Below are 27,122 nucleotides of genomic sequence, written 5' to 3' on the forward strand. Positions count from 1 at the left end.
TGCCGCGGTGTATTGTCTGTTTAGGGCCAAATAGCATTCTAGTTTTCAGTGTTTATTTTGTTAATTCTTTCCAATGTGTCAAGTAATCATTTTTAGTTCTCTAATGATTTGGTTGGGTCTAATTGTGTTGCTGTCCTGGGGCTCTGTGGTGTCTCTCTCTCTCAAATGGAATTTCATGACTACTCATTGTCTCACAGTAAGTGTGAAGGCACAATGGACCTCAGTTCCGTAAAGGCCAACTTACTGGAGTGTAAAAAACGGATCACACTGATGCTGACATTTAGGGAGACAATGGCATTTCAGTTTGTTTTCCTTTTTTCTCTCCCCATTCAGAGATCCTCTTTCCTCCGAGCCATGCTGTGTTATAACAACTTCTTCGCCGTGAATTACAGACCGGGTCTTATTTTTACCCCTTTCCATGGAAGTGGTAAAGAGGAATTATTGCTTGTTTAAATATAAACTCAACTGCTACCCCCATGGCCTGAGGTTCCAGTAGCGCTGGTTTACCACAGGGAAAAAGTGCTGCTGTTCAGTGGGGCCTTCCAGCGCCCGAGGAATGCTCAGAGAGAAGCCAGGCCGAAGCCAGGCCAAGCTACCCTTTCCTCTCGTGATTTCCGCCAGTAAACGCTCTTGCGTTTGGCTGCCCCGAGTCATAACATGAATGACAGGACGCCTTGTTCATGCTCTGTCAATCTATCAATACCCTCAAATATTAAATGTGTGGATGGATGGATGGACAGATGGATGTTGGCAGTATTTAGGTACAGTACCAGTCAAAAGTTTTAGAACACCTACTCATTCAAGGGTTTTTCTTTATTTTTACTATTTTCTACATTGTAGAATACTAGTGAAGACATCAACACTATGAAATAACACATATGGAATCATGTAGTAACCAAAAAAGTGTGAAACAAATCCAAATATATTTAATAGAGATTCTTCAAAGTAGCCACCCTTTACAACTTTGCACACTCTTGGCATTCTCTCAACCAGCTTCACCTGCAATGCTTTTCCAACAGTCATGAAGGAGTTCTCACATATTCTGAGCATTTGGTGGCTGGTTTTCCTTCACTCTGGGTCCAACTCATCCCAACCCATCTCAATTGGGTTGAGGTCGGGTGATTGTGGTGGCCAGGTCATATGATGAAGCACTCCAACACTCTCATTCTTGGTCAAATAGCTCTTACACAGCCTGGAGGTGTGTTGGGTCATTGTCCTGTTGAAAAACAAATCATAGTAACACTAAGTGCAAACCAGATGGGATGGTGTATCGCTGCAGAATGCTCTTGTCACATCTACTCCTGCTCCTCCGTCTGGTGTTCAACGTTACCGGTTCACTAACCACTGTTCTTGGCAACCCATCATTACGTGCAGCTGGCATTCATCATTACGCCCACCTGCACTTCATCAACAGGCACACCTGGACTCCATCACTTCACTGATTACCTCCACTATATCTGTCATTCCCTTAGTTCCATTGTCCAGGCAGTATTAACTATGTGTTTCATGTCTGTACTCTGCTCGTCTATCTTGTATTGTTCCATGTTCCGTTTATTATTAAACTCACCACCGGCACTTGCTTCCAGACTCCCAGCATCCACGGAACAGAATACTCACCAAATGGAAGCAGCAGGAAATCAGGACATCTCCCAGACAGTGGATGAACAGGGATAGCTACTTCGTAAGCACCACGACTAGCTGGCGCAACCAGGCACGGCTATGGAAGAGGTTCTTCGCAGTGTTCCACATCTCGACCATGCCCGAGAGGCATTGCCTCCCACTAGCGGAGGATGCTCTGCCACCAGTCGAACCAGCGAGCCAGCACATCAGTCCGCCCAGGTCAGCGATGCCTGTTTGTCCTTGTCAGAGGGGAGCCCCCAAGGTTCATGGCTACTCCAACTATGAGCGCCTACTCCAACTATGGCAGGATGACAAGGCCTCTGCAGAGTACGCGCTCACCTTCTGGACAGTAGCAGCATCCAGCGGATGGAATGAGCCGGCGCTCCGTACGCTATTCCCAAAGAGGACTGTGAGAGGAGGTCCAAACTGAACTGGCATGTCGGGACGACAACCTCTCCTTGGACGCACTCATCGCGATGGCCATCCGGTTGGATAATCTACTTTGGGAGCATTGGTACCCACATCTCCCTCAGCCTCCCTCAGTGAATACTCTGTAGCAGAGCTGAAACCTACGGAGGCAGTGGTCACTTGCCTTCCCGGGATAGAGCGATGCAGACGGAGACATCGGAGGCTCTGTCTCTATTGTGGTCAAGGGGCTTTAGCAGTGTCTGGTATATCCCAAATCGGTATCCACAAGAGCAGAGGGACGGACGCGTTATCTTCCACCTCCCTGGGCAGGTGTGAGTATCCCATCTTCATCAGTTTCTGTTAAACCCTTTTTTGTGTTGATCACACTAGCTGGCTGTCCCTCATGTACTGTTTCTACAGCGCTAGTGGATTCCGGTCCATCCGGAACCATCACACACGTCAGTACACCACTCAACCTCACCGTGAAGTCCATTCATCAGGAAAACATCCCTTTCTTTCATCACTAGTGCACCAGCTCACAAGATCATGGCTCCATGGCTTCCTTAGCTCCAACACCATAATGCCACCATAAGATGGCATCAGAGAAGAAGGCTGACGTTTTACGTGTCCCCAACCGATTGTGTTTTTTTTGTTTGTATATTTGCGTTGTTTGTAACTTATTTTGTACATAATGTTGCCACTACCGTCTCTTATGACCGAAAATAATATCTGGACATCAGGACTGCGATTACTCACCACAGACTGGCAGAATCCTTTTTTTCCTTTAACGAGTCTGACGAGTCCGACGTGAATGATATACTGCTTTCTCGGGAACAGGCCCAGATCCCCATAATTTGTGTGAAGAGGTAGAGAAAAAGGGGCCAGAGGGTGGGCTGACTTCTGAGAATTTGTAGGCGATTGAATAAACCCCCACTTCCTTCCATTCTGCTAGCAAAAGTGCAATCTTTGGAGAATGAAAATCGATGACCTATGAGGAAGATTAAACTACCAACGGGACATTCAAAACTATAATATTTTATGCTTCACAGAGTCGTGGCTGAACGACGACACAATTAACGAACAGCTGGCTGGTTATACAACAGCTATAGAACAGCTGCGTCTGGTAAGACAAGGGGCGGCGGACTATGTATTTTTGTAAATAACAGCTGGTGTACGGTATCTAAGGAAGTCTTGAGCTATTGCTCACCTGAGGTAGAGTATCTCATGATAAGCTGTAGGCCACATTATCTATATTTTTTGTAGCTGTTTGCATAACACCACAGACTGAGGCTGGCACTACGACAGCACTGAATGAGCTGTATTCTGCCATACGCAAACAAGAAATCACTCACACAGAGGCAGCGCTCCTAGTAGCCGGGGACTTTAATGCAGGGAAACTTAAATCCATTTTACAAAATTTCTATCAGCAAATCTGACCATAATTCTATCCTCCTGATTCCTGCTTACAAGCAAAAATTAATGCAGGAAGCAACAGTGACAAGATCAATAAAAAAGTGGTCAGATGAATATGTTCCGTGATTCCTCTGATGGCATTGAGGAGTACAACACATGAGTCATTGGCTTCATCAATAAGGGCATCGATGATGTCGTCCCCACAGTGACCATACGTACATACCCCAAACAGAAGCTGCCGCTTTCAAGGACAGGGACTCTAACCCGAAATCCCGCTATGCCCTCCGACGAACCATCAAACAGGCAAAGTGTCAATAAAGGACTTAAATCGAATCGCACTACACCGGCTTTGATGCCCGTCGGGTGTGGCAGGGCTTGCAAACCATTACAGACTACAAAAGGAAGCACAGTCGAGAGCTGCCCAGTGACACGAGTCTACCAGACGAGCTAAACTACTGCAATACTTGTTTCGAGGTACTGTATGTAATACTGAAAAATGCATGAGAGCACCAGCTGTTCCGCTCTCCGCAACCGATGTGAGTAAGACCTTTAAACAGGTCAAGATTCACAAGGCCGCAGGGCCAGATGGATTACCAGGACGTGTACTGTGAGCTTGCGCTGACCAACTGGCAAGTGTCTTCACTGACATTTTAAACCTCTCCCTGTCCGAGTCTGTAATAGCAACATGTTTTAAGCAAACCACCATAGTGACTGTGCCCAAGAACACTAAGGTAACCTGTCTAAATGACTACCGACCCATAGTCATGAAGTGCTTTGAAAGGCATGGCTCACATCAACACCATTATCCCAAAAACCCTAGACCCACTCCAATTTGCATACCGCACCAACAGATCCACAGATGATGCAATCTCTATTGCACTCCACACTGCCCTTTCCCAGCTGGACAAAAGGAACACCTACCTGAGAATGCTATTCATTGACTACAGCTCAGCGTTCAATGCCATAGTGCCCTCAAAGCTCATCAATAAGCTAAGGACCCTGGGACTAAACACTTCCTTCTGCAACTGGATCCTGGACTTCCTAACGGGCCGCACCCAGGTGGTAAGTGTAGGTAACAACGCATCCACCAAGCTGATCCTCAACACGGGCCCCTCAGGGAAGCGTGCTCAGTCCGCTCCTGTACTCCCTGTTCACTCATGACTGCAAGGCCAGGCACGACTCCAACATCATCATTCAATTTGCTGATGACACAACAGTGGTAGGTCAGATCACCGACAATGATGAGGCTATAGGGAGGAGGTCAGAGTCCTGACTGTGTTGTGCAAGGACAACAACCTCTCTCTCAAGGTGATCAAGACAAAGGAGATGATTGTGGACTACAGGAAAAAGAGGACGGAGCACGCCTCCATTCTCATCTGCGGGGCTGTGTTGGAACAGGTTGAGAGCTTCAAGTTCCTTGGTGTTTACATCACCAACAAACTAACATGGTCCAAGCACACCAAGACAGTCTTGAAGAGGGCACAACAAATCCTAGTCTGAAAAGATTTGGCATGGGTCCTTAGATCCTCAAAAGGTTCTATAGCTGCACCATTGAGAGCATCCTGACGGGTTGCATCACTGCCTGGTATGGCAACTGCTCAGCCTCCGACTGCAAGGCACTACAGAGGGTAGTGCGTACGGCCCAGTACATCACTGCCATCCAGGCGGTGTCAGCAGAAGGCCATAAAAATTGTCAAAGACTCCAGCCACCCTAGCCATAGACTGTTCTCTCTGCTACCACAAGGCAAGCGGTACCGGAGCGCCAAGTCTAGGCCCAAGAGGCTTCTAAACAGCTTCTACCCCCAAGCTATAAAGCTCCTGAACATCTAATCAAATGGCTACCCAGACTATTTGCACCCCCCTCCCCCTCTTTTACACTGCTGCTACTCTCTGTTGTTACCAACTATGCATAGTCACTTTAATAATTCTACCTACATTCACATATTGCCTCAACTAAGCGGTGCCCCCGCAAATTCACACTGTACTGAAACCCCCTGTACTGTGGGGAGAACAAGTATTTGATACACTGCCGATTTTGCAGGTTTTCCTACTTACAAAGCAACTGTATCTAGTCTTGCTATTGTTATTTTACTGCTTCTCTTTAATTACCTGTTACTTTTATTTCTTATTCTTTTCCATATTTTTTTAAACTGCATTGTTGGTTAGGGGCTCGTCAGTAAGCATTTCACAGTAAGGTGCTGCATATACCTGCTGTATATGGAGTATGTGACTAATACAGTTTGATTTGATCTCATGAGATTCATGGACTGGTCCCCCGACCTGTTGTCCTGTTCCCTCTTGTAATGTGTTGCCCTGTTCCTCTGTGGTTTGGAACGTAGAGGTGGACTTTCGCCAGGCTATGGAAACGGAACCCACTCCCACTAACTGTCCTCCTGAGCGCATCTACATTCCCACAGAGATAAGGGAGAGAATGTTGACCTGGGCACACACAGCTGTCGCTGGACATCCTGAGATCACCCGTACTATTAAATCACTCTCTGAAAAGTATTGGTGGCCCACCTTGGTGCAGGACGTTACTCGCTATGTCAACCGGCACGCTCCAGTAGGGAAACTCCTTCCCCTTCCCGTGCCTCAGCGTCCCTGGTCTCATCTGTCCGTTGACTTTGTTACTGGTCAAATTTTGTTTGTCACACGCGCCGAATACAACAGGTAGACCTTGCAGTGAAATGCGTACTTACAAGCCCTGCAGTTTTAAGAAAATACCCCCAAAAAAAACTGCAACCTGGCCAAGACAAAGCAAAGCAGTGCGACACAAACAACAACACAGTTACACATGGAATAAACAAACATACAGTCAAAAATACAATAGAAAAAGTATATATACAGTGTGTGCAAATGATGTAGGATAAGGGAGGTAAGGCAATAAATAGGTCATAGTGGTGAAATAGTTACAATATAGATATTTAACACTGGAGTGACTGATGTGCAGAAGATGAATGTGCAAGTAGAGATACTGGGGTGTAAAGGAGCAAAATAAATAACAGTATGGGGATGAGGTAGTTGGATGGGCTATTTAGATGGGTTATGTACAGGTGCAGTGATCTGTGAGCTGCTCTGACAGCTGGTTCTTAAAGTTAGTGAGGGAGATATGCTTCAGTGATTTTTGCAGTTCGTTCCAATCATTGGCAGCAGAGAACTGGAAGGAAAGGCGGCCAAAGAGGAATTGGCATTGGGGGTGACCAGTGAGCTGAGATAAGGCGGGGCTTTACCTAGCAAAGACTTATAGATGAGGTAATATGTACATGTAGGTAGAGTTATTAAAGTGACTACGTATAGATCTTGGACCTATACCTGGTGCTCCGGTACCGCTTGCCGTGTGGTAGCAGAGAGAACAGTCTATGACTAGGCTGGCTCGAGTCTTTTAAACATTTTAGGACCTTCCTCTGACACCGCCTGGTATAGAGATACAGGATGGCAGGAAGCTTGGCCACGGGGATGTAGTGGGCCGTACGCACTACCCTCTGTAGGGCCTTATGGTTAGAGGCCAAGAAGTTGCCATACCAGGCAGTGATGCAACTCGTCAGGATGCTCTCGATGGTGCAGCTGTAGAACTGTTTGAGGATCTAAGGACCCATGCCAAATCTTTTCAGTCTCCTGAGGGGGAATAGGCTTTGTCATGCCCTCTTCATGACTGTCTTGGTGTGCTTGGAGCTCTCAACCTGCTCTCTTGAGGGAGAGGTTGTTCTCCTTGCACCACACAGTCAGGTATCTGACCTCCTCTCTATAGGCTGTCTCATCATTGTCGGTGATCTGACCTACCACTGTTGTGTCATCAGCAAACGTAATGGTGGTGTTTGAGTCGTGCCTGGCCGTGCATTCATGAATGAACAGGGAGTACAGGAGGGGACTGAGCATGCCCACGTTTTGAGGATCAGCATGGCGGATGTGTTGTTACCTACCCTTACCACCCATCAGGAAGTTCAGGATTCAGTTGCAGAAGGAGGTGTTTAGTCCCAGGGTCCTTAGCTTAGTGATGAGCTTTGAGGGCACTATGGTGTTGAACGCTGAGCTGTAGTCAATGAATAGCATTCTCAGGTAGGTGTTCCTTTTGTCCAGGTGGGAAAGGGCAGTGTGAAGTGCAATAGAGATTTCATCATCTGTGGATCTGTTGGTGCCGTATGCAAATTGGAGTGGGTCTAGGGTTTTTGGGATAATGTTGGTGATGTGAGCCATGACCAGCCTTTCAAAGCATTTCAAGGCTACAGACGTGAGTGCTACGAGTCGGTAGTCATTTAGGCAAGTTACCTTAGTGTTCTTGGGCACAGAGACTATGGTGGTCTGCTTGAAACATGTTGGTATTACAGACTCAGACAGGGAGAGGTTGAAAATGTCAGTGAATACACTTTCCATTTGGTCAGCACATGCTCGGAGTTCACGTCCTGTTAATCCGCCTGGCCCTGCAGCTTTGTGAATGTTGACCTGTTTAAAGGTCTTAATCACATCGGCTGCAGAGAGTGTGATCACACAGTCTTCCGGACTGTATGATCTCCCCCCTCTGATGGTTTCACCACCATTCTGGTAGTTGTGGACAGATGTTCTAAATCATGGTGGCTTCTTCCTCTCTCTGGTCTCCCTACCTCTCTCCAGGTCGCTGAGACACTGTTCCAGCAGATCTTCCGGCATGTTCCATTCATTATTAAACTCTCCACCTGCACTTGCTTCCCAGCTCCCAGCGTCCACGTTATAGCTGTGGTTGCCATGCTGGTTAAGTGTGCCTTCTAAATAAATCACAGACAGTGTCACCAGCAAAGCACCCCCACACCATCACACCTCCTCTTCTATGCTTCACGGAGGGAACCACACATGCGGAGATAATCCGTTCACTTTCCCTGCGTCTCACAAAGACACGGCAGTTGGAACCAAAAATCTCAAATTTGGACTCATCAGACCAAAGGACATATTTCCACTTGTCTAATGTCCCTTGCTTGTGTTTCTTGGCCCAAGCATGTCTCTCTTTTTATTGATGTCCTTTAGTAGTGGTTTCTTTGCAGCAATTCAACCATGAAGGTCTGATTCACTCAGTCTCATATGAACAGTTGATGTTGAGATGTGTCTGTTACTTAAACACTGAGAAGCATTTATTTGGGCTGCAATCTGAGGTGCAATGGACATATCCTCTGCAGCAGAGGTAACTCTTCCTTTCCTGTGGTCGGTCCTCATGAGAGCCAGTTTCATCATAGCGCTTGATGGTTTTTGCAACTGCACTTGAAGAAACTTTCTAAGATCTTGAAATGCTCCAGATTAACTGACCTTCATGTCTTAAAATAATGATGGACTGTCGTTTCTCTTTGCTTATTTGAGCTGTTCTTGACATAATATCGACTTGTTATTTTACCAAATAGGGCTATCTTCTGTATTCCACCCCTACTTCATAACAACACAAAAATTCAACAAATGTACTTTTAACAAGGCACACCTGTTAATTGAAACGCATTCCTGGTGACTACCAAATGAAGCTGGTTGAGAGAATGCCAAGAGTGTGCAAAGCTGTCATCAAGGCAAAGGGTGGCTACTTTGAATAATCTCAAATATAAAATATATTTTGATTTGTTTAACACTTTTTTGGTTACTACATGATTCCATACATGTTATTTCATATTTTTGATGTCTTCGCTATTATTCTACAATGTAGAATATAGTAAAAATAAAGAAAAACCCTGGAATGAGTAGGTGTGTCCAACCTTTTGACTGGTACTGTAAATCAAAACTATAATTCGGCCACTCAGGAACATTCATTGCCTGCTTGGTAAGCAACTCCAGTATAGATTTGGCTGTGTGTAGGTTATTGTTCTGCTGAAAGGTGAATTCAACTCCATGTCCTGTGGAAAGCAGACTGAACCAGGTTTTCCCTCTTGGATTTTGCCTGTGCTTAGCTCTTAGTTTTTCTTTTATCCTAAAAAATTCCCCAGTCCTTAACGATTAGAAACATACCCATTACATCATGCAGCCCTCTCTATGCTTGAAAATATGTTTTGCCCCAAACATAACACTTTGTATTCAGGACAAAAAGTAAATTGTTTTGCCACAAGTCAAGGGGTGTGAATACTTTCTGAAGACATTGTATGTATGCATGCAGGTTCAATATACATGACATATGTATGTGTTCGGCATGCTGTACATATCTTCCTACTACTGTATAAATTTAGTTTAGAAACCAAGTGTCAACTCCCCTCTATCCCAAGCTGCTGTTCAAACAAATGCAAATATGAAAGTGCTTCCCAGAAATCCACTATCCGCAGTTGATTCAATCCCAGTCTAGTGTAAAGTATTCAAATCACCTGAGAAACCTCCACACCCAGCAGTTGCTTTGCATTACAGAGGTACAGTATGTATCCTATCTAAATGGCTTCATCTCAGTCTACAGCACTTATAATGTACTACCACAGATCCCTCAATCATCAACAACTAAAATCAGCAGTGACATGGAGAAAACAGCATGGTGGCAGAATTGTAGGTTCCACAAATTCTCTCCCCCTATTGGACATTATAAATATAGCCCCTCACGATCCAGCCATGCCTCTTGATGTGCACTGTACGCCGGAGACTAAGCCAAAATACACCTCCTCCCTTCCACTAGAATAACAAAACAGTTCTACCGTAGAGCAAAAACAAATGGACAAATTGTAGACCTTAGGACAGGTCAACATTGCTTTTGGGAATCACTGTTTAAGAGGCAAAAATTATACAGCAAACTGGATTCTTACACGGTTATGGATTCAGAGGTTTGGAGTGCCAGTGTAGTAAATGGTTTAAGGTATTTAATAAGATAATTAGTATTTACTCATCAAGATTAGGGTTGATGAAGACTACAGAAAAGTTCACCTAGGGTTCAGAAGAGAAACTGCTGCTTTAGCTAATAAAATACGACTAGATCTCCGATCCTTGTTTGATTGACTGTAGGCCAACATTCAGATGATCTGTGGTTTGTGAATAAAACATACAACTGGAGCTGAAGAAAGCTGTCCTCATCTTCTCTCCCCTCATGACTTTCACATACATAAATACATGCATCCGTCTTAGAACTTCACAGTGCTTGAATGGGAGACTAAGCAAAGCAAGTTGATGTTGGTGTGCCGTGAATTTGGTGGAGGACCTATTCTGTATGGATTGACAGGAGTCACTGGGGACATTGTTCTGTAAAAAGATGCATCCAAATCAGTAAGGTCCTTATTCTCTGTAAATCTATCTGCTTTATAACGCTCTCTCCTGATATTAGTCTTGAAGATAAAGGAGAGAAACTATACAAAAATCAAGTCCCATCTGGTCTTTCTGACAACATCAATATGGTGCTATATGGAAGGATGATTAAACACCAAAGCTGCTCGTTCTTTTTAGCATGAACTGAAAAAGATGAACAATGCCTTTGTTCCACGGGAGACAATGAAACTCGTTTAGCAGAGATTGAAAGGTCCGGGCATGCACAAATGCTTTAGTAAACACCTCGGGGAAATAAATAATGTTATGAGCAGGGTATCACACATCAAAGAGAAACATATCTATTAAATCATTTCTGGAGGATATGCATCAGAAATTACCTTCCAGTAATCGTTGATGTGTAAAGTGAGATGGGATATTGGAGTGGAAATCACGGCAGCACCAATCCAGTTGTCAATGCCACAAGTGTTTTTCAATGCCCTAAATTGCGTATTATCATCAAAGGTCCACTCTCAAAAAAAACTTGTGAGATTTATGATTCGGGGTATCATAATGTTCTCAAAGGCATTGAGTATGTTTACATGCACACTAATAATTCGATATTAAACTGATTATGGCAATCGGCCGTGTCGGGCTCTCGAGTGGCATCTCGAATGTCATAATAATAGTAGAGAGAATTATTTATGTCAGCTTATATTTCTTTCATCACATTCCCAGTGGGTCAGAAGTTTACATACACTCAATTAGTATTTGGTAGCATTGCCTTTAAATTGTTTAATTTGGGTCAAACATTTCAGTTAGCCTTCCACAAGCTTCCCACAATAAGTTTGGTGAATTTTGGCCCATTCCTCCTGAGCTGTAACTGAGTCAGGTTTGTAGGCCTCCTTGCTCGTACACGCTTTTTCAGTTCTGCCCACAAATTTTCTATAGGATTGATGTCAGGGCTTTGTGATGGTCACTCCAATACCTTGACTTTGTTGTCCTTAAGCCATTTTGCCACAACTTTCATTGTCCATTTGGAAGACCCATTTGCGACTAAGCTTTAACTTCCTGACTTATGTCTTGAGATGTTGCTTCAATATATCCACAACATTTCCCACCTCATGATGCCATCTATTTTGCGAAGTGCACCAGTCCCTCCTGCAGCAAAGCAACCCCATAGCATTATGCTGCCACCCCCGTGCTTCACGGTTGGGATGGTGTTCTTCGGCTTGCAAGCCTCCCCCTTTTTCCTCCAAACATAACGGTGGTCATTATGGCCAAACAGTTATATTTTTGTTTCATCAGACCAGAGGACATGTCTTCAAAAAACCATGTGCAGTTGCAAACAGTAGTCTGGCTTTTTTTATGGCAGTTTTGGAGCAGTGGCTTCTTCCTTACTGAGCGGCCTTTCAGGTTATGTCAATATAGGACTCATTTTACTATGGATATAGATACTTTTGTACCTGTTTCCTCCATCTTCACAAGGTCCTTTGCTATTGTTCTGGAATTGATTTGCACTTTTCTCACCAAAGTACATTCATCTCTAGGAGACAGAACGTGTCTCCTTCCTGAGCGGTATGACGGCTGCGTGGTCCCATGGTGTTTACACTTGCGTACTATATTTTGTACAGATGAACGTGGTACCTTCAGGCATTTAGAAATTGCTCCCAAGGAAGAACCAGATTTGTGGAGGTTTCCAATTTTTATTCTGAGGTCTTGGCTGATTTATTTGTATTCTCCCATGATGTCAAGCAAAGAGGCACTGAGTTTGAAGGTAGGCCTTGAAATACATCCACAGGTTCACCTTCAAATGACTCAAATTATGTCAATTAGGCTATCAGAAGCTTCTAAAGCCATGACATAATTTTCTGGAATTTTCCAAGCTATTCAAAGGCACAGTCAACTTGGTGTATGTAAACATCTGACCCACTGGAATTGTGATACAGTGAATTATAAGTGAAATAATCTGTCTGTAAACAATTGTTGGAAAAATTACTTGTGTCATGCACAAAGTAAAAGTCCTAACCGACTTGCCAAAACTATAGTTTGTTAACAAGACATTTGTGGAGTGGTTGAAAAACAAGCTTTAATGACTCCAACCTAAGTGTATGTAAACTGACTTCAACTGTAACTGTATTCAGTGACAGGAAAACATATTTAGAAAATTCAGCCTGACTAAACAGTCTTGGCCAAGGGAGGGAGAATGGCTTACAACGGGTCTCCTGTCACTGGATAGGATGTTTTTAATCTAGATCTGCATGACTTCTGAAAAGTTCTGATCTAATGACACTTTGGGTCATTGAACAATCCAAATGGATCACCTTTAAACTGGAACATGGCTGAAGTTGGTGACATCACTTTTACTCACATTCACACAGGCCTCTACACTCTGGGGGAAAAAAGTGCTATCTAGAACTTAAAAGGGTTCTTCCTGGAACCAAAAGGTTTTTACTTGGAACCAAAAAAAGGACTCTCCTATGGGGACAGCCATAGAACCCTTTTGAAAAACTTTTTTCTAAGAGTGTATGTGCAAAATTAGGGTTAACTATGATCGGCCCAGCATACTATTAGTCTTGACAGATATCATTAAAGATTAATGAACACAAACGGCTTCCTCTGTACTGTTTCCTATTGCAGAAAATGGGTTACAAGTTATTATACAACCAGATGAATGTAAATTATTATAATGTTTAGGGCAAATTGCATGAAAGGCTCTTAGTATTAAGACAGGCCTTTGTTTATGTGTATGCATGTGTGGGTGAGTCCCTTCAGTTAAGCATATTGGCCTGCAGATTTAATCTAATGAATATAACTGGTTGAACACACTATACGGTGTAGAATAAGGACTCAGCTCCGCATTTGACCATCTTTATGTTATGAAAGTATATGGCAAACTTTTAGGTAGAATTTTGGGTGAAAAGAGTCATGGCTCACATTAATAGAAGAAGGACAACATGTTAGGCAGCTGTATACTTGAGATTCTGAAAAAAGTATCAGAAACCCGAAAAGAGTCAGAAGGTACAGGAAATGCATTTGTTTAAAGAAATACGTGGAAGTGTCAGCTCATCTACCAAAAAGAGAGCAGAGTCAATAAAACCAAGTGAAATATTGTGGTAAATATAAACCAAAAGAAAACTGCAAAAGCGAATGAAAAAAGGGAAAACAGACAAAAAGATGCACCGTTGCTGACCTCCTTTTCCCAATTGTGCCTGTCAGTAACAAATGATTTCTCTGCGCTGCAGGCCATTACGGATTGATGAAGGGAAGAGCTGTTTACTTAAGAGTGAGGCGCACACAACTGCAACATGACAGGTTAAAACATGGCAGTCTTCACTTCAGTTTATCTCTGGGTTTTTTCATAAGTGAATTGTGTGGGTAGTAAGGGGCCTCTATGTGTGTGGTCTGGGATGAGGAAGGAGAGAGAAGAGAGGGGAGGGGGAGGTTGGGGAGAAGACAGGGGTCAGGAAAGGAAAAACGTGAGAGAGGGTTTAGAGAGAGGAAGAGGAGAGTCGAATAGGATGCGAGACGTAGGATGTTAACAGACAGACAGAGTAATGTGATCTTTCATGATCTAAAATGGGACTATTGACACACATCCTGCCAATAGAGGCTGACTGAATTGAGAGAGAAAGGATGGAAGAAATGGAGAGAAAGAGAGACAGAATGAGAGAGCCATGTAAAAAACAGTTATATCAGACAAGTCCAAAGCTAATAGTTGGATCCAGCTCTAAATTCATTTTTTTTATATCAAATCAAATTTCATTTGTCACATGCACCAAATACAACAGGTGTAGACTTTACTGTGAAATGCATGCCCTTTCCCAACAAAGCACAGGTAAAAAAAAGTATATAATAATAAAATAAATAAAGTAAAGTAACAGTAACGAGGCTATATACAAGGAGTACCGGTACAGAGTCAATGTGCAGGGCCACGAGGTAGTTGAGGTAATTGTGGTAATGTACATGTACATCGGTGTAAAAGTGACTAGGCCATTAGGAGAGATAATAAACAAAGTAGCAGCAGCATATTTGAAGAGTGTGAAAGTGTGTATGTGTAAGTGTGTGTGTGTGTGGTGTCAATATGCCTGTGTTTGTGTGTGTGTGTGTGTGTGTGTGTGTGTGTGTGTCAGTCTAGTATGTGTGAGTGTGTGGGTAGAGTCTAGTGAGTGTGCACATAGCCATTGCAAGAATTTCAGTGTAAAAAAATAAACATAATATAATAAGGGGTTCAATGCAAATAGTCCCTGTAGCCATTTGATTAACTGTTCAGCCGTCTTGTGGTTTGGGGGTAGAAGCTGTTCAGGAGCCTTTTGGTATCAGACTTGGTGCTCCGGTACCACTTGCCGTGTTGTAATTGAAAAGGGCAGTGGGGAGTGCAATAGAGATTGTGTCATCTGTGGATCTGTTGCGGCGGTATGCGAATTGGAGTGGGTCCAGGGTGTCTGGGATGATGGTGTTGATGTGAGCCATGACCAGCCTTTCAAAGTATTTCATGGCTACAGATCTGAGTGCTACGGAGTGATAATAATTTAGACAGGCTACCATGGCCTTCTTGGGCACACGGACTATGGTAGTCTGATTGAAACATGTAGGTATTACAGACTGGGCCAGGGAGAGGTTGAAATTATCAGTGAAGACAACTTGCTAGCTGGTCAGCGCATGCTCTGAGTAAGTATCCTGATAATCCGTCTGGCCCTGCAGCCTTGTGAATGTTAACCTGTTTAAAGGTCGGCTACGGCGAGATTGATCACACAGTTGTCTTGAACAGCTGGTGCACTCATGCATGGTTCAGTGTTGTTTTTCTAAAAGTGAGCATAGAAAGTACTTAGCTCGTCTTCTAGGCTTGCTTCACTGGGCAGCTCGCTGCTGGGTTTCCCTTTGTAATCCGTGATAGTTTGTAAGCCCTGCCACATCCGACGAGCATCAGAGCCAGTGTAGTGGGATTTGATCTTGGTCCTGTATTGATGCTTTGCCTGTTTGATGGTTACATTGGCAGGCGTAGCATCCGGATTAGTGTCCCGCTCCTTGAAAGCTGCAGCTCTAGCCTTTAGCTCTGTGCGGATCTTGCTTGTAATCCATGACTTCGGGTTGGGATATGTACGTACGGTCACTGTGGAGACGAAGTTGTCTGATGCACTTATTAATGAAGCCGGTGACTGATGTGATATACTCCTCAATGTTATCGGATGAATCCCAAAACATATTCCAGTCTGTGCTAGCGAAACAGTCCTGTAGTTTAGCATCCATTTCATCGGACCAAATCCGTATTGAGCGCATCAATGATAGTTCCTGTTTGAATTTTTGCTTGTAAGTAGGAATCGGCAGGATATAGTTATGGTCAGATTTGCAAAACAAAGGGCGAGGGAGAGCTTTGTATGTGTCTGTGTGTGTGGAGTAAAGGTGATCTAGAGTTTCTTCACCTCTAGTTGTACAGATGGCATGCTGGTAAAAATTATGTAAAACGGATTTTAGTTTTCCTGCATTAATATCACCGGCCACAAGGGGCACCACCTCTGGATGCTAATTTTCATGTTTGCTTATGGCCCTATACAGCTCGATGAGTGCGGTCTTAGCGCCAGCATCTGTGGTGGTAAATAGGCAGCTATGAAAAATATAGATAACTCTCTTGGCAAATAGTATGGTCTACAGCTTTTCGAGAGTTATTCTACTTTAGGTGACCAGAACCTCGAGACCTCCTTAATATTAGAGACCGCGCACCAGCTGTTGTTAACAAGAGACACAAACCCCTTCCCCTGAGCTTCCCTGCCGCTGCCGTTCTGTCCTGCCGATGTATAGAAAAAACAGCTAGATTTAAATTTTCCATGTCCTTGTTCAGCCATAACTCTGAGAAACATAGATCACGTAGATAGGATAGTCTCGAGCGGAGCACGTCCAGTTTGTTCTCCAGTGATTGCGGGTTCATCAATAGAACAGAAAGCAGAGGCGGTTTATCCACTCTGTGACGTAGTCTTGTCAGGTACCCTGCACGCCGGTCTCAACAGCGCCACCGCCTCCTTCTCCGCGTGTCGGGGACTTGGGCCTTTGCCTCCGACTCATTGAAGTAAAAGTCCTCATCCAAATCGAGGTTAGTGATAACTGCTATGATGTCCAGAAGCTCTATTCGGTCATAGGAAACAATGTCGGAAACATTATGTACAACAAAATGTTACAATCAGTGGAAAAAATATGGTCGGGAGACCTAAAACGGCTGGTATTTCATCCAGCACTATTCTTCATCAGTCGGAGGAGAATAATTAGACGTGGATTGAATCCAACCAGAGTCAGCAGGCCATGCTGTGCCTGAGAACCTATCTCAACCAACTCTATTAACACTCCTGTACCATTGCCTCTAATCAAAACTTTGTCTGATTGGATCACAGGTGCATCAAATGTCAATATAGTCACGACTTCTATTACAACAGCACTTAGGTATAAACACTGGTCAAAACAAACACGTTGAGAGAGGTTTGCACATACAGAACAACAGATGAAATAATAAGTCATTACGTAAGGGAGGGTTTTTGTGTTGTTTGTGTGCTCAGAGGAAAGGTGGCTTACCATTGGGAGCAGGGAGTAGCGAATGCTGAATCCGGGCTCGGAGGGGAAGTACTCGTCGGAGATAAATCGCACCCGGATCTGACTGCCTTTGGATGTGTGACTGGCGGGTACCTGGGACCCGCACCAGCGACCCAGGATGGTGTTCTCAGATGGCTCCTCGATCTCCACAAAATCATACCTGGAAAAAGAACACAGAGAGGGGGGGGGGGGGGGGGGGGGGGGTAGCGAGATAGAGAAGGGAGGTGAGAGAGAGAGCTTTGGCTCAATACGTGTGGTCCCCTGAATTCACATTGGCATTGGAGACAGGACATAAAGTTGGCATGCATTGAAAGAGAGCACTTAATGCATATACTGAACATGGGTGCTGGCACCAAACTGGGTGCTGGCACATTTATATATCCTCTGAGGCACTGAATTGGTGTGGAAATCTAGAGGGCTTTCATGGTTGCTTCTCTCAATCTGGGACCTTACCCATGTAGCATGATGCTATTTCATAAATTGCCTGTGATTGCTTATTGTGAGGTTAGCTTTGTCCCTCTGGAGCCCTAATACACCCCCCACTGAGCTGTAGCTGCCTTACACAGCCCCCTCCTGTTTTATATTTCCCTTCCCCTCCTCCCGCCCATCCATCCATCATTCCATCCATCCAGTTCCCTCTCTCTGAGGAGAAAGGGCTATTCTATCACTAAATGGTTTCTAACGGTGGGGCCTAATGCTCAAAGTGTTTCCTCTAGGAGCGATGGGCAGCTCTATAATTTAGAGTCGATATTAAATGTAGAAAACATAAGCTGAGTATTGCTTGTGCAATCATTCAGCGAGCAACCTCAAGTGGGTTAGGAGGGAAATTATTAGCAGTCGTCGCCTCTTGTTAGCGATAATGGGCCAGACACAAACCCTGGCACAAGTCTATTAGGGTAACGCTAAACACTGTAAGCAAATACATCTTTTGTTGAGTTTTGGATTGACTTTTTAATTAAACCTGTGCTCATTAGAAGTAGCATTGCACTCCACTGGCAACGATGCCTCTTGGCTCTTCAAATAAGAGTTACCTTGTCCGTGCCTTGTAAACTAAATCTGATAGATCTTTACAAAGTCATATTACAGACGATTAAAATAATCTGTACTTTATTTGAGATTACATGATCACTTTCAGGAATTGAGTAGAAGGAAAACAATCAGGACAAATGTGTATGTGTATCTGTGATTGTGTTTTGTAACAATGTATTCCGGCATAATAGGTTTTGTTACTCGATTTTGTTTACCGTTGATATTCAGATTTCTATTTCGGCTTCGGACGTAGTTGACTCGTCACTGGTCTTAATGGACATTACTTGAGTAACTAATTCACATCGTATCTCTATTGATTAATTGGTTTCAGAAATGTGGTCAATTAGCATTCTAGAGTGGAGAGAGGGGACAGACAACCTTACCTTGTTTTATCACTCTCTAAATACAGCAGAGTTCCAGAAAATCTTTAATCCTAATTTCAAAGAGTCGTTCCAAGGTAGTGGGTCTTGTTATTTTGTGGAACCAATGATCCACATTCAATAAACCCTTGTTTCACAGTCCACAGTCAAGTCTGGTACTAATCACTCAAGCGTTGTTGACAGGCACACTTACCTTTCATTCAGCGCTGCCAATAGAGATATTAGGTTACCGAGGACATTGTTTACATTTTCCGTCTCCCTGACAGTTTCAGTTTGAGCTGGTTCCTATAAAAACAACACAGGGGACACGCATACAACTAAAAAGGGATTTGCTGTGATGTTAAATAAACCTTGACTGACAAATTTCCTGACATGGTTGCCTTTGATTTGGGAAAGGTCACGCAGGAGGAAGCGAGGAGCTCGATGGCGTTCAGAGGGAGACGTAAGGTGCAAACGTTTTCTTATACACATGCAATAGTTAACGTGCCTAATGTTATCAATATACTGTAAATCGCATTCAAACATGAATTTTGTTCAGTGCCTACAGTGCCTTCAGTAAGTATTCATACCCCTTGACTTATTCCACATTTTGTTGTGTTACAGCCTGAATTCATACAGAAGTATCTCATTTACATACACTACGTTCAAAAGTTTGGGGTCACTTAGAAATGTCCTTGTTTTTGAGAGACAAGCACATTTTCTGTCCATTAAAATAACATCACATTGATCAGAAATACGGTGTCGACATTGTTAATGCTGTAAATGACTATTGTAGCTGGAAACGGCAGATGTTTCATGGAATATCTATGTAGGTGTACAGGGATCCATGATCAGCAATCATCACTCCTGTGTTCCAATGGTACATTGTGTTAGCTAATCCAAGTTTATCATTTTAAAAAGCTAATTGATCATTAGAAAACTATTTTTTAATTATGTTAGCACAGCTGAAAACTGTTTCCTGATTAAAGGAGCAATAAAACTGGCCTTCTTTAGACTCGTTGAGTATCTGGAGCATCAGCACTTTTGGGTTCGACTACAGGCTCAAAATGGCCAGAAACAAATAACTTTCTTCTGAAACTCGTCAGTCTATTCTTGTTATGAGAAATAAAGGCTATTCCATGCGAGAAATTGCCAAGAAACTGAAGATCTCGTACAACGCTGTGTAGATATTCCATAAAAAATATGCCGTTTCCAGCTACAATAGTCATTTTCAGCATTAACAATGTCTACACTGATCAATTTGATGTTATTTAAATGAATAAAATATGCTTTTCTTTCAAAAACAAGGATATTTCTAAGTGACCCCAAACTTTTGAACGGTCGTTTCAGTATTCACACCCCTGAGTCAATACTTTGCAAAAGCACTTTTGTCGGCGATTACATCATTGAGTTGTCTTGGGTATGCCTGTATCAGCTTTGCACATCGGGATTTGGGGATTTTCTTCCATTCTTCCTTGAAGATTGCTGTTCATTGCCCTCCTCCCTATCTAATTTAATTCCACAGATTGTCATTGGGATTCAAGTCTGGGATTTGGCTGGGCCACTCAAGTACTTTCACATTCTTGTTCTGAAGCTATATGAGCATTGCTTTGACTGTATGCTTGGGGTCATTGTCCTGTTGGAATGTAAATCTTTGCCCCAGTCTAAGGTTGTTAGCACTCTGAAGCAGGTTCTCATCAAGTATTTGCCTGTATTTGGCTCCATTCATTGTTCCCTCTATCCTTACCAGTCTCCCAGTCCCTGCAGCTGAAAAGCATCACTATAGCATTATGCTGCCACCACCATGCTTCACGGTAGGGATGGTGTTAAACAGGTGATGAGCTGTGCCTGGTTTTCTTCAGACATAGAGCTTTGCATTCAGGCCAAAGAGTTACATGTTTGATGTCATACAATCTTTTGTCTTATGATCCCAGTCTTTAATGTGCCTTTTTGCAAACTCCAGGCATGCTGTCATGCACTTTTTTCTCAGTAGTGGCTTCTGTCTAGCCACAATCCCATAAAGCCCAGAACAGTGAAGTGCTGTAGAGTCTGTTGTCCTTCTGGTAGGTTCTCCCATCTCAGCAAAGGAACCCTATAGTTCTGTCAGAGTGGTCATTGGGTTCTTGGTCACCTCCCTGACCTGTCCATCTTGCCCAGTTGCTCAGTTTGGTCAGACGGCCAGCTCTAGTCTGGGTAGTTCCATATTTTTTCAATTTCCCAATGATGGAGACCACTGTTCTCTTGGAACCTTTCCACACCCAGCTATATGCCTCATCACAATTCTAACTCAGAGATATATGAACAGTTCCTTAGACTTCATGGTCAAATTCTTGCTCTGACATGGACTGTCAACTGTGGGACCTTATATAGACATTTGTGTTTCTTTCTAAATCATGACCAAACAATTAAATTGGCAACAGGTGGACTCCAATCAAGTTGTAGCGACATCTCAAGGATGATCAAAGGAAATTGGATGCCCCTGAGCTCAAGTTGGAGTGTCATAGCAAAGGGGTGTGAATACTTACGGAAATGTATTTTATTTTCAAAAAATGTGCAAACATTTCTATAATCACGTTTTCACTTTGTCATTATGGGTATTGTGTTAAGATGGGTGAAAGAAAAAAAAGTAATACATTTTGAATTCTGGCTGTAACAACATGTGGAATAAGTCAAGGGATATGAATACTTTTTGAAAGCACTGTATCTTTTCCATTCATTTGTGTTTGAGACATACAGTATAGCTGGATCTACACAACCTATGATGTGGGTTTTTGACTACATGCTGTAACAGTACACACAGTGCAATAAGCATCATTAGCTGTCAATATTCAGCCCTTCTTTCCTGATACGGTTTGGAGGACTGTGAAACAGGCTGACAGCCCCACAGTGGCAGATGGCTAATCTATAATGCAGTGCAACCTGCTTATTACATAGTTTCATGTGTAATGCCACACTCCAACACATTATTTATAGAAATACAGTAAAAGTTCTGGAGAATGATTAAAGCCAATGTAGCCGTGTGTCTCAAGTATCTCTGTGCTGGCAATATGACTTTTCTCCGCTGGATTTGGGAAGAATGTTTTTCATCCCCCCTCAGACAAGCAGAATAGTAGATGAGCATCTGAACTACTAAAGATTATTCTCTTCTTGAGGATGATTGTTCACTGCAGGGGCTCTCTCTTTCTGTCTTTCTGGAGTCCCCCCCCCACTCTTTAATTTGTTTTATCCCCGGCTACTGCTGCTAATTAGAGAACCAAGGATTTGTATTATCTTATTTATTTACTAGTTAATGTGCTGTGAGGCATAGGGTAGAGCACAATTAACAAGATAATGCTGTGTGTGTGTGTGTGTGTGTGTGTGTGTGTGTGTGTGTGTGTGTGTGTGTGTGTGTGTGTGTGTGTGTGTGTGCGCGCGTGTGTGTGTGTGCGTGCGCGTGTGTGTCAGTTAGGAAAATGTGACCGGGAAAATTTAAATTTACTGGCCATTTGGGAAATTTACCAGACCCATATGTATTGGGCACACACTTAACAGGACTTGGAACTCCTGTAATGAAGCAGCCAATCATTTTAAATCATTTTCCAAAATGTAGGAAAACACCATTCTAAACCGATGGGAGAGGTTCCATATGTGACAGAGATGAACATACAGCAAATAAAGGTTTATTGTCACCATAAAAGGTGGGCATTTTTTCAGGAGGAGTTATAATGCTTGTTCAAGCATACACAGTTTAAAGACAAATGGTGGGTGACGCGCTGATAGCCTGTTGTCTGCACTTGAAAGGTGAATGGGAGGCGTGCTTCAATTGCCAATTGATGAATAGTAAAAATAGTAGCTCTTTTTACTTGTGCAACAAAACTGTTTTAACACGAGAATGCATTTAGAAATGTTGCGCAATGAATGGGCTTATAAAAGTGCAGCAGCAACCAGCTGAGGAGCTGTAGGAGCATGTGATAGTTGTATTTGATAAATAAGATACATGATGACTAAGGAAAATACACACAGGCCAATTTAATTTCACAAAATTATGCACATTTTTGCTGTCATTTTGGTCGGCAACAGTTTTATTTTTTGGCTTTTCATTTTTAGCGTGTGCATGTGTAAGAGAGAAGCAAATAGGGGAGGGGGATACACAGACAGAGCGAGAGAGAGCGAGAGAGCGAGAGAGAGAGAGAGAGAGAGAGAGAGAGAGAGAGAGAGAGAGAGAGAGAGAGAGAGAGAGAGAGAGAGAGAGAGAGAGAGAGAGAGAGAGAGAGAGAGAGAGAGAGAGAGAGAGAGAGAGAGAGAGAGAGACACTTGTGAAGATGTCTCTGCTTCTGCTTGTGTGTGCACCTATTCATCTGTTTGCTATCTCTGCCAACTGTGTGTCTTGGGACCTGATCAAATAAAATGTGTTCTCTGTTGGAAAATGAAAGAAGAGGGAGGTAAAAATGGAGAGGTGGCAATGACTTGTACAACAAGAGGATGTTGTTATCGTCTGCTCCCATCCTCTAGGACTGCAACTAGTCCAGTCTTGTATGGAGGTAGGGCCAGCACAAAGGCTGTCAATCCTCACTCTTCCCCACCGTGGGACTCCTCTTGGGCTTCAGACAGCAGAGTCATCCCATTCATCAAAAGAGATCCACCCACCCAAAATGGCTGAACGTGGGGTCAAATTACCAGCACTGAAACCTCTTGGACACGATGAGACAACCTTTACTATAAGGTGTAAATGCCCCCTTTTGGTTCTTCTGACCCCAGAATCAGCTATAGGATCAGCCTGAGTATGATCTTATCTCTGGGGATCTGGCTGTCTGGAGCACGGTCATGTCATACATCATATCTACCATCAGGGGTCTCTCCAACAATAGCTAGCCACTCTCTGTTCTCTCCCCCCCTGCTTTCCACAGGATATCTCCATACCAACCAGGCAGTCAGATTGGATGTATTGATACCCGGATGCTGAATATAATGCATGAAGGAAATCGATCACAGACTGGCTCTGCACCACTGTCCCTAATGAACAGCAACAGAGACAAAGGTAGCTAGTAATTGAAAGGGGGTATTAGATCAAATAAGGGGAGGTCTAAGACCCTTCACAGACTTTAGCTCCTGAGGGAAAAGACCTCTCCGTCATTTGTCCAATCACACGACCCGTATGTAGAGGAACTTGCTGCCGACGAAATATGCACCCACGCCGTATGGCCTCGGCAAAACAACTCACTCTGGGCTGTACTTTTCCATTTTCATCAGCCGCCATACTGGGCAAAAGGCAATTTCACAAATGGGCCCTCTTTGACTCTAAATCTCCGCATGCTAACTGAACTCGGGAAGTCCTGATGAAAAGCTGGCTAAAGCATAGAGTAAAACTAGATTAACTACTACCACTGTAGATGGACATGTAGGCCTACATACTGCATAGTTGCAGTGTACTGCACTGTATTGTCATGGTACGTCATGTATTTAATTTAGTTATTAAATGGCACGGTACACCCATCATGTATACTGTATCTCAAGGTGAAACACAACATGCTGACTTGGCTATATTGGCAGTTGAGTATGTTGCATTTTTATTTTACTATAAATCTGACAGGAATTATAGGATTATTTCTCTCTATACCATTGTTGTATTTCATTAACCTTTGACTATTGGATGTTCTTATTGACACTTTAGTATTGCCAGTGTAACAGTATAGCTTCCATCCCTCTCCTAGCTCCTACCTGGGCTCGAACTAGGAACACATCGACAACAGCCACCCTCGAAGCAGCATTACCCTTGCAGAGCAAGGGGAACAACCACTCCAAGTCTCAGAGCGAGTGACGTTTGAAATTAGCGTGCACCCCACTAACTAGCTACCCATTTCACATCGGTTACACCAGCCTAATCTCGGGAGTTGATAGGCTTGAAGGCATAAACAGCGCAATGCTTGAAGCATTAGTTATAACATAATAACACACAGAAATACGAGCCTTAGGTCATTAATATGGTCGAATCCGGAAACTATCATCTCGAAAACAAGACGTTTATTCTTTCAGTGAAATACGGAACCGTTCTGTATTTTATCTAACGGGTGGCATCCATAGGTCTAAATATTCCTGTTACATTGCACAACCTTCAATGTTATGTCATAATTAAGTAACATTCTGGCAAATTAGGCGGCCCAAACTGTTGCATATACACTGACTCTGCGTGCAATGAACGCAAGGGAAGTGACACAATTTCACCTGGTTAAACCTGTTAAGGATATGGCAGACATATGCCCCCTTTGGAGAGATTGGGTACCCCTAGTAAACTGAAAAAGAAATCTGTCAAAAATTGCTAATATATGCATCTAAAATTATCTAATTATATATATATATATCTAATTATATAATTATCATCTAATTATTATTGGATAGAAAACACTCTAAAGCTTCTAAAACCGTTGGAATTATGTCTGTAAGTATAGATGGCGTAGCAGTAGGACGTGTTGTTGTGTTCCTTGTATATATCGTTTGTTTTCGTTTCGTTTTCTTCACATATCTTTAAAACTTTTTGCTGAACCTCAACTTCTTCTAAATACTCTCCTGCAACCCGCCTCACCCAACGTAGCTTTTTTCCTAAAGTATTTATATTTACTTCGGATCTGGAACCCCTCAACTGAAGCTAGCCAACTAGCAAACTAACTACCAGCTTCAGCAAAACATTGCTAGCGGTCTTCAGCTAACCGGTCAGCTAACCGGTCATCAGCTAACCTTTAGCTCGGAAAGCTCTCGCCAGTTCGAACAACGCGACTCTAACCAGAGCATAACGGACCTATCTATTATTTTATTTTTATTTTTCACCCCCGGATTCCCATCGCAAACGGAACATTTTGAGCTCCTGGGCTACAATATCCAGACCCACGACCGGTCCATTGATGTCACCGCATGAAGAGGAATAAACAGACTCCCCCCATCGCGACGTCCCCAAAGGCTAACTCTCTAGCCCTTGCTATCTCCTTGCTTGCAAATTCGGCCTGCTAACTGCTAGCTTGTTTAGCCCGGTCCGCTAACTGCTACCGTGTTTAGCACCGTCTACTAACTGTTAGCTTGTTAGCACAGGCCTGCTAACCATCTGAATCGCCGCGTCCCAAACACTCACTGAACCCATATTTACTTTCTATCCCTTTTCGATTTTTTATTTGTTTATACCTTCCGGTAACCTGCCTCACCCAATGTGATACGGAACCGCTATTATCTTTACACTTTTAGAACACACTCAAGAACCTTCAGAAGCTAACCAGCTAACTGGCTACAAGCTATTTAGTCATTGTTAGTTTTCTAACCTGGATAACACTCGCCAGTCCAGCTTCCCTGCCCCATCCACCGCTGCCCCTTGGACACTGATCACTTGGCTACATAGCTGATGCATGCTGGACTGTCCATTAATTCACGGTAATCCATTCTGCTTGTTTATGTTTTATCTGTCGGCCCCAGCCGCATTTAGGCTCTGTGTGTAGTTAATCCGACCCTCTCTGCCTAATCAATCGCCATTCTACCTGCTGTTGTTGTGCTAGCTGATTAGCTGTTGTTGTCTCACCTACTGTTTTAGCTAGCTCTCCCAATTCAACACCTGTGATTACTGTATGCCTTGCTGTATGTCTCTCTCAAATGTCAATATGCCTTGTATACTGTTGTGCAGGTTAGTTATCATTGTTTTAGTTTACAATGGAGCCCCTAGTTCCACTCTTTATACCCCTGATACCTCCTTTGTCCCACCCCCCACACATGCGGTGACCTCACCCATTACAACCAGCATGTCCAGAGATACAACCTCTCTCATCATCACCCAGTGCCTGGGCTTACCTCCGCTGTACCCGCACCCCACCATACCCCTGTCTGCGCATTATGCCCTGAATATATTCTACCATGCCCAGAAACCTGCTCCTCTTATTCTCTGTCCCCAACGCCCTAGGCGACCAGTTTTGATAGCCTTCAGCCGCACCCTCATACTACTCCTTCTCTGTTCCGCGGGTGATGTGGAGGTAAACCCAGGCCCTGCATGTCCCCAGGCACCCTCATTTGTTGACTTCTGTGATCGAAAAAGCCTTGGTTTCATGCATGTCAACATCAGAAGCCTCCTCCCTAAGTGTGTCTTACTCACTGCTCTAGCACACTCTGCTAACCCTGATGTCCTTGCCGTGTCTGAATCCTGGCTCAGGAAGGCCACCAAAAATTCTGAGATTTCCATACCCAACTATAACATCTTCCGTCAAGATAGAACTGCCAAAGGGGGAGGAGTTGCAGTCTACTGCAGAGATAGCCTGCAAAGTAATGTCATACTCTCCAGGTCCATACCCAAACAGTTCGAACTACTAATTTTGAAAATTACTCTCTCCAGAAATAAGTCTCTCACTGTTGCCGCCTGCTACCGACCCCCCTCAGCTCCCAGCTGTGCCCTGGACACCATTTGTGAATTGATCGCCCCCCATCTAGCTTCAGAGTTTGTTCTGTTAGGTGACCTAAACTGGGATATGCTTAACACCCCGGCAGTCCTACAATCTAAGCTAGATGCCCTCAATCTCACTCAAATCATCAAGGAACCCACCAGGTACAACCCTA

The 27,122-nt window shown here is 43.6% G+C and overlaps 1 protein-coding gene across 1 annotated transcript in view; it reads right to left on the bottom strand.

The window, feature by feature from the left end:
• Nucleotides 1–27,122, bottom strand: part of LOC110488931 (platelet-derived growth factor C) — a 73,526-nt gene that overhangs the window by 13,238 nt on the left and 33,166 nt on the right. Inside the window, exon 3 of the mRNA XM_021561406.2 lies at nt 17,158–17,335. Within this exon, the coding sequence (XP_021417081.1) occupies nt 17,158–17,335 (178 nt within the window). The remainder of the gene's footprint in view (nt 1–17,157; nt 17,336–27,122) is intronic.

The sequence above is a fragment of the Oncorhynchus mykiss genome, chromosome 14, assembly GCF_013265735.2.
Source record: "Oncorhynchus mykiss isolate Arlee chromosome 14, USDA_OmykA_1.1, whole genome shotgun sequence".
Lineage (NCBI taxonomy): Eukaryota > Metazoa > Chordata > Actinopteri > Salmoniformes > Salmonidae > Oncorhynchus > Oncorhynchus mykiss.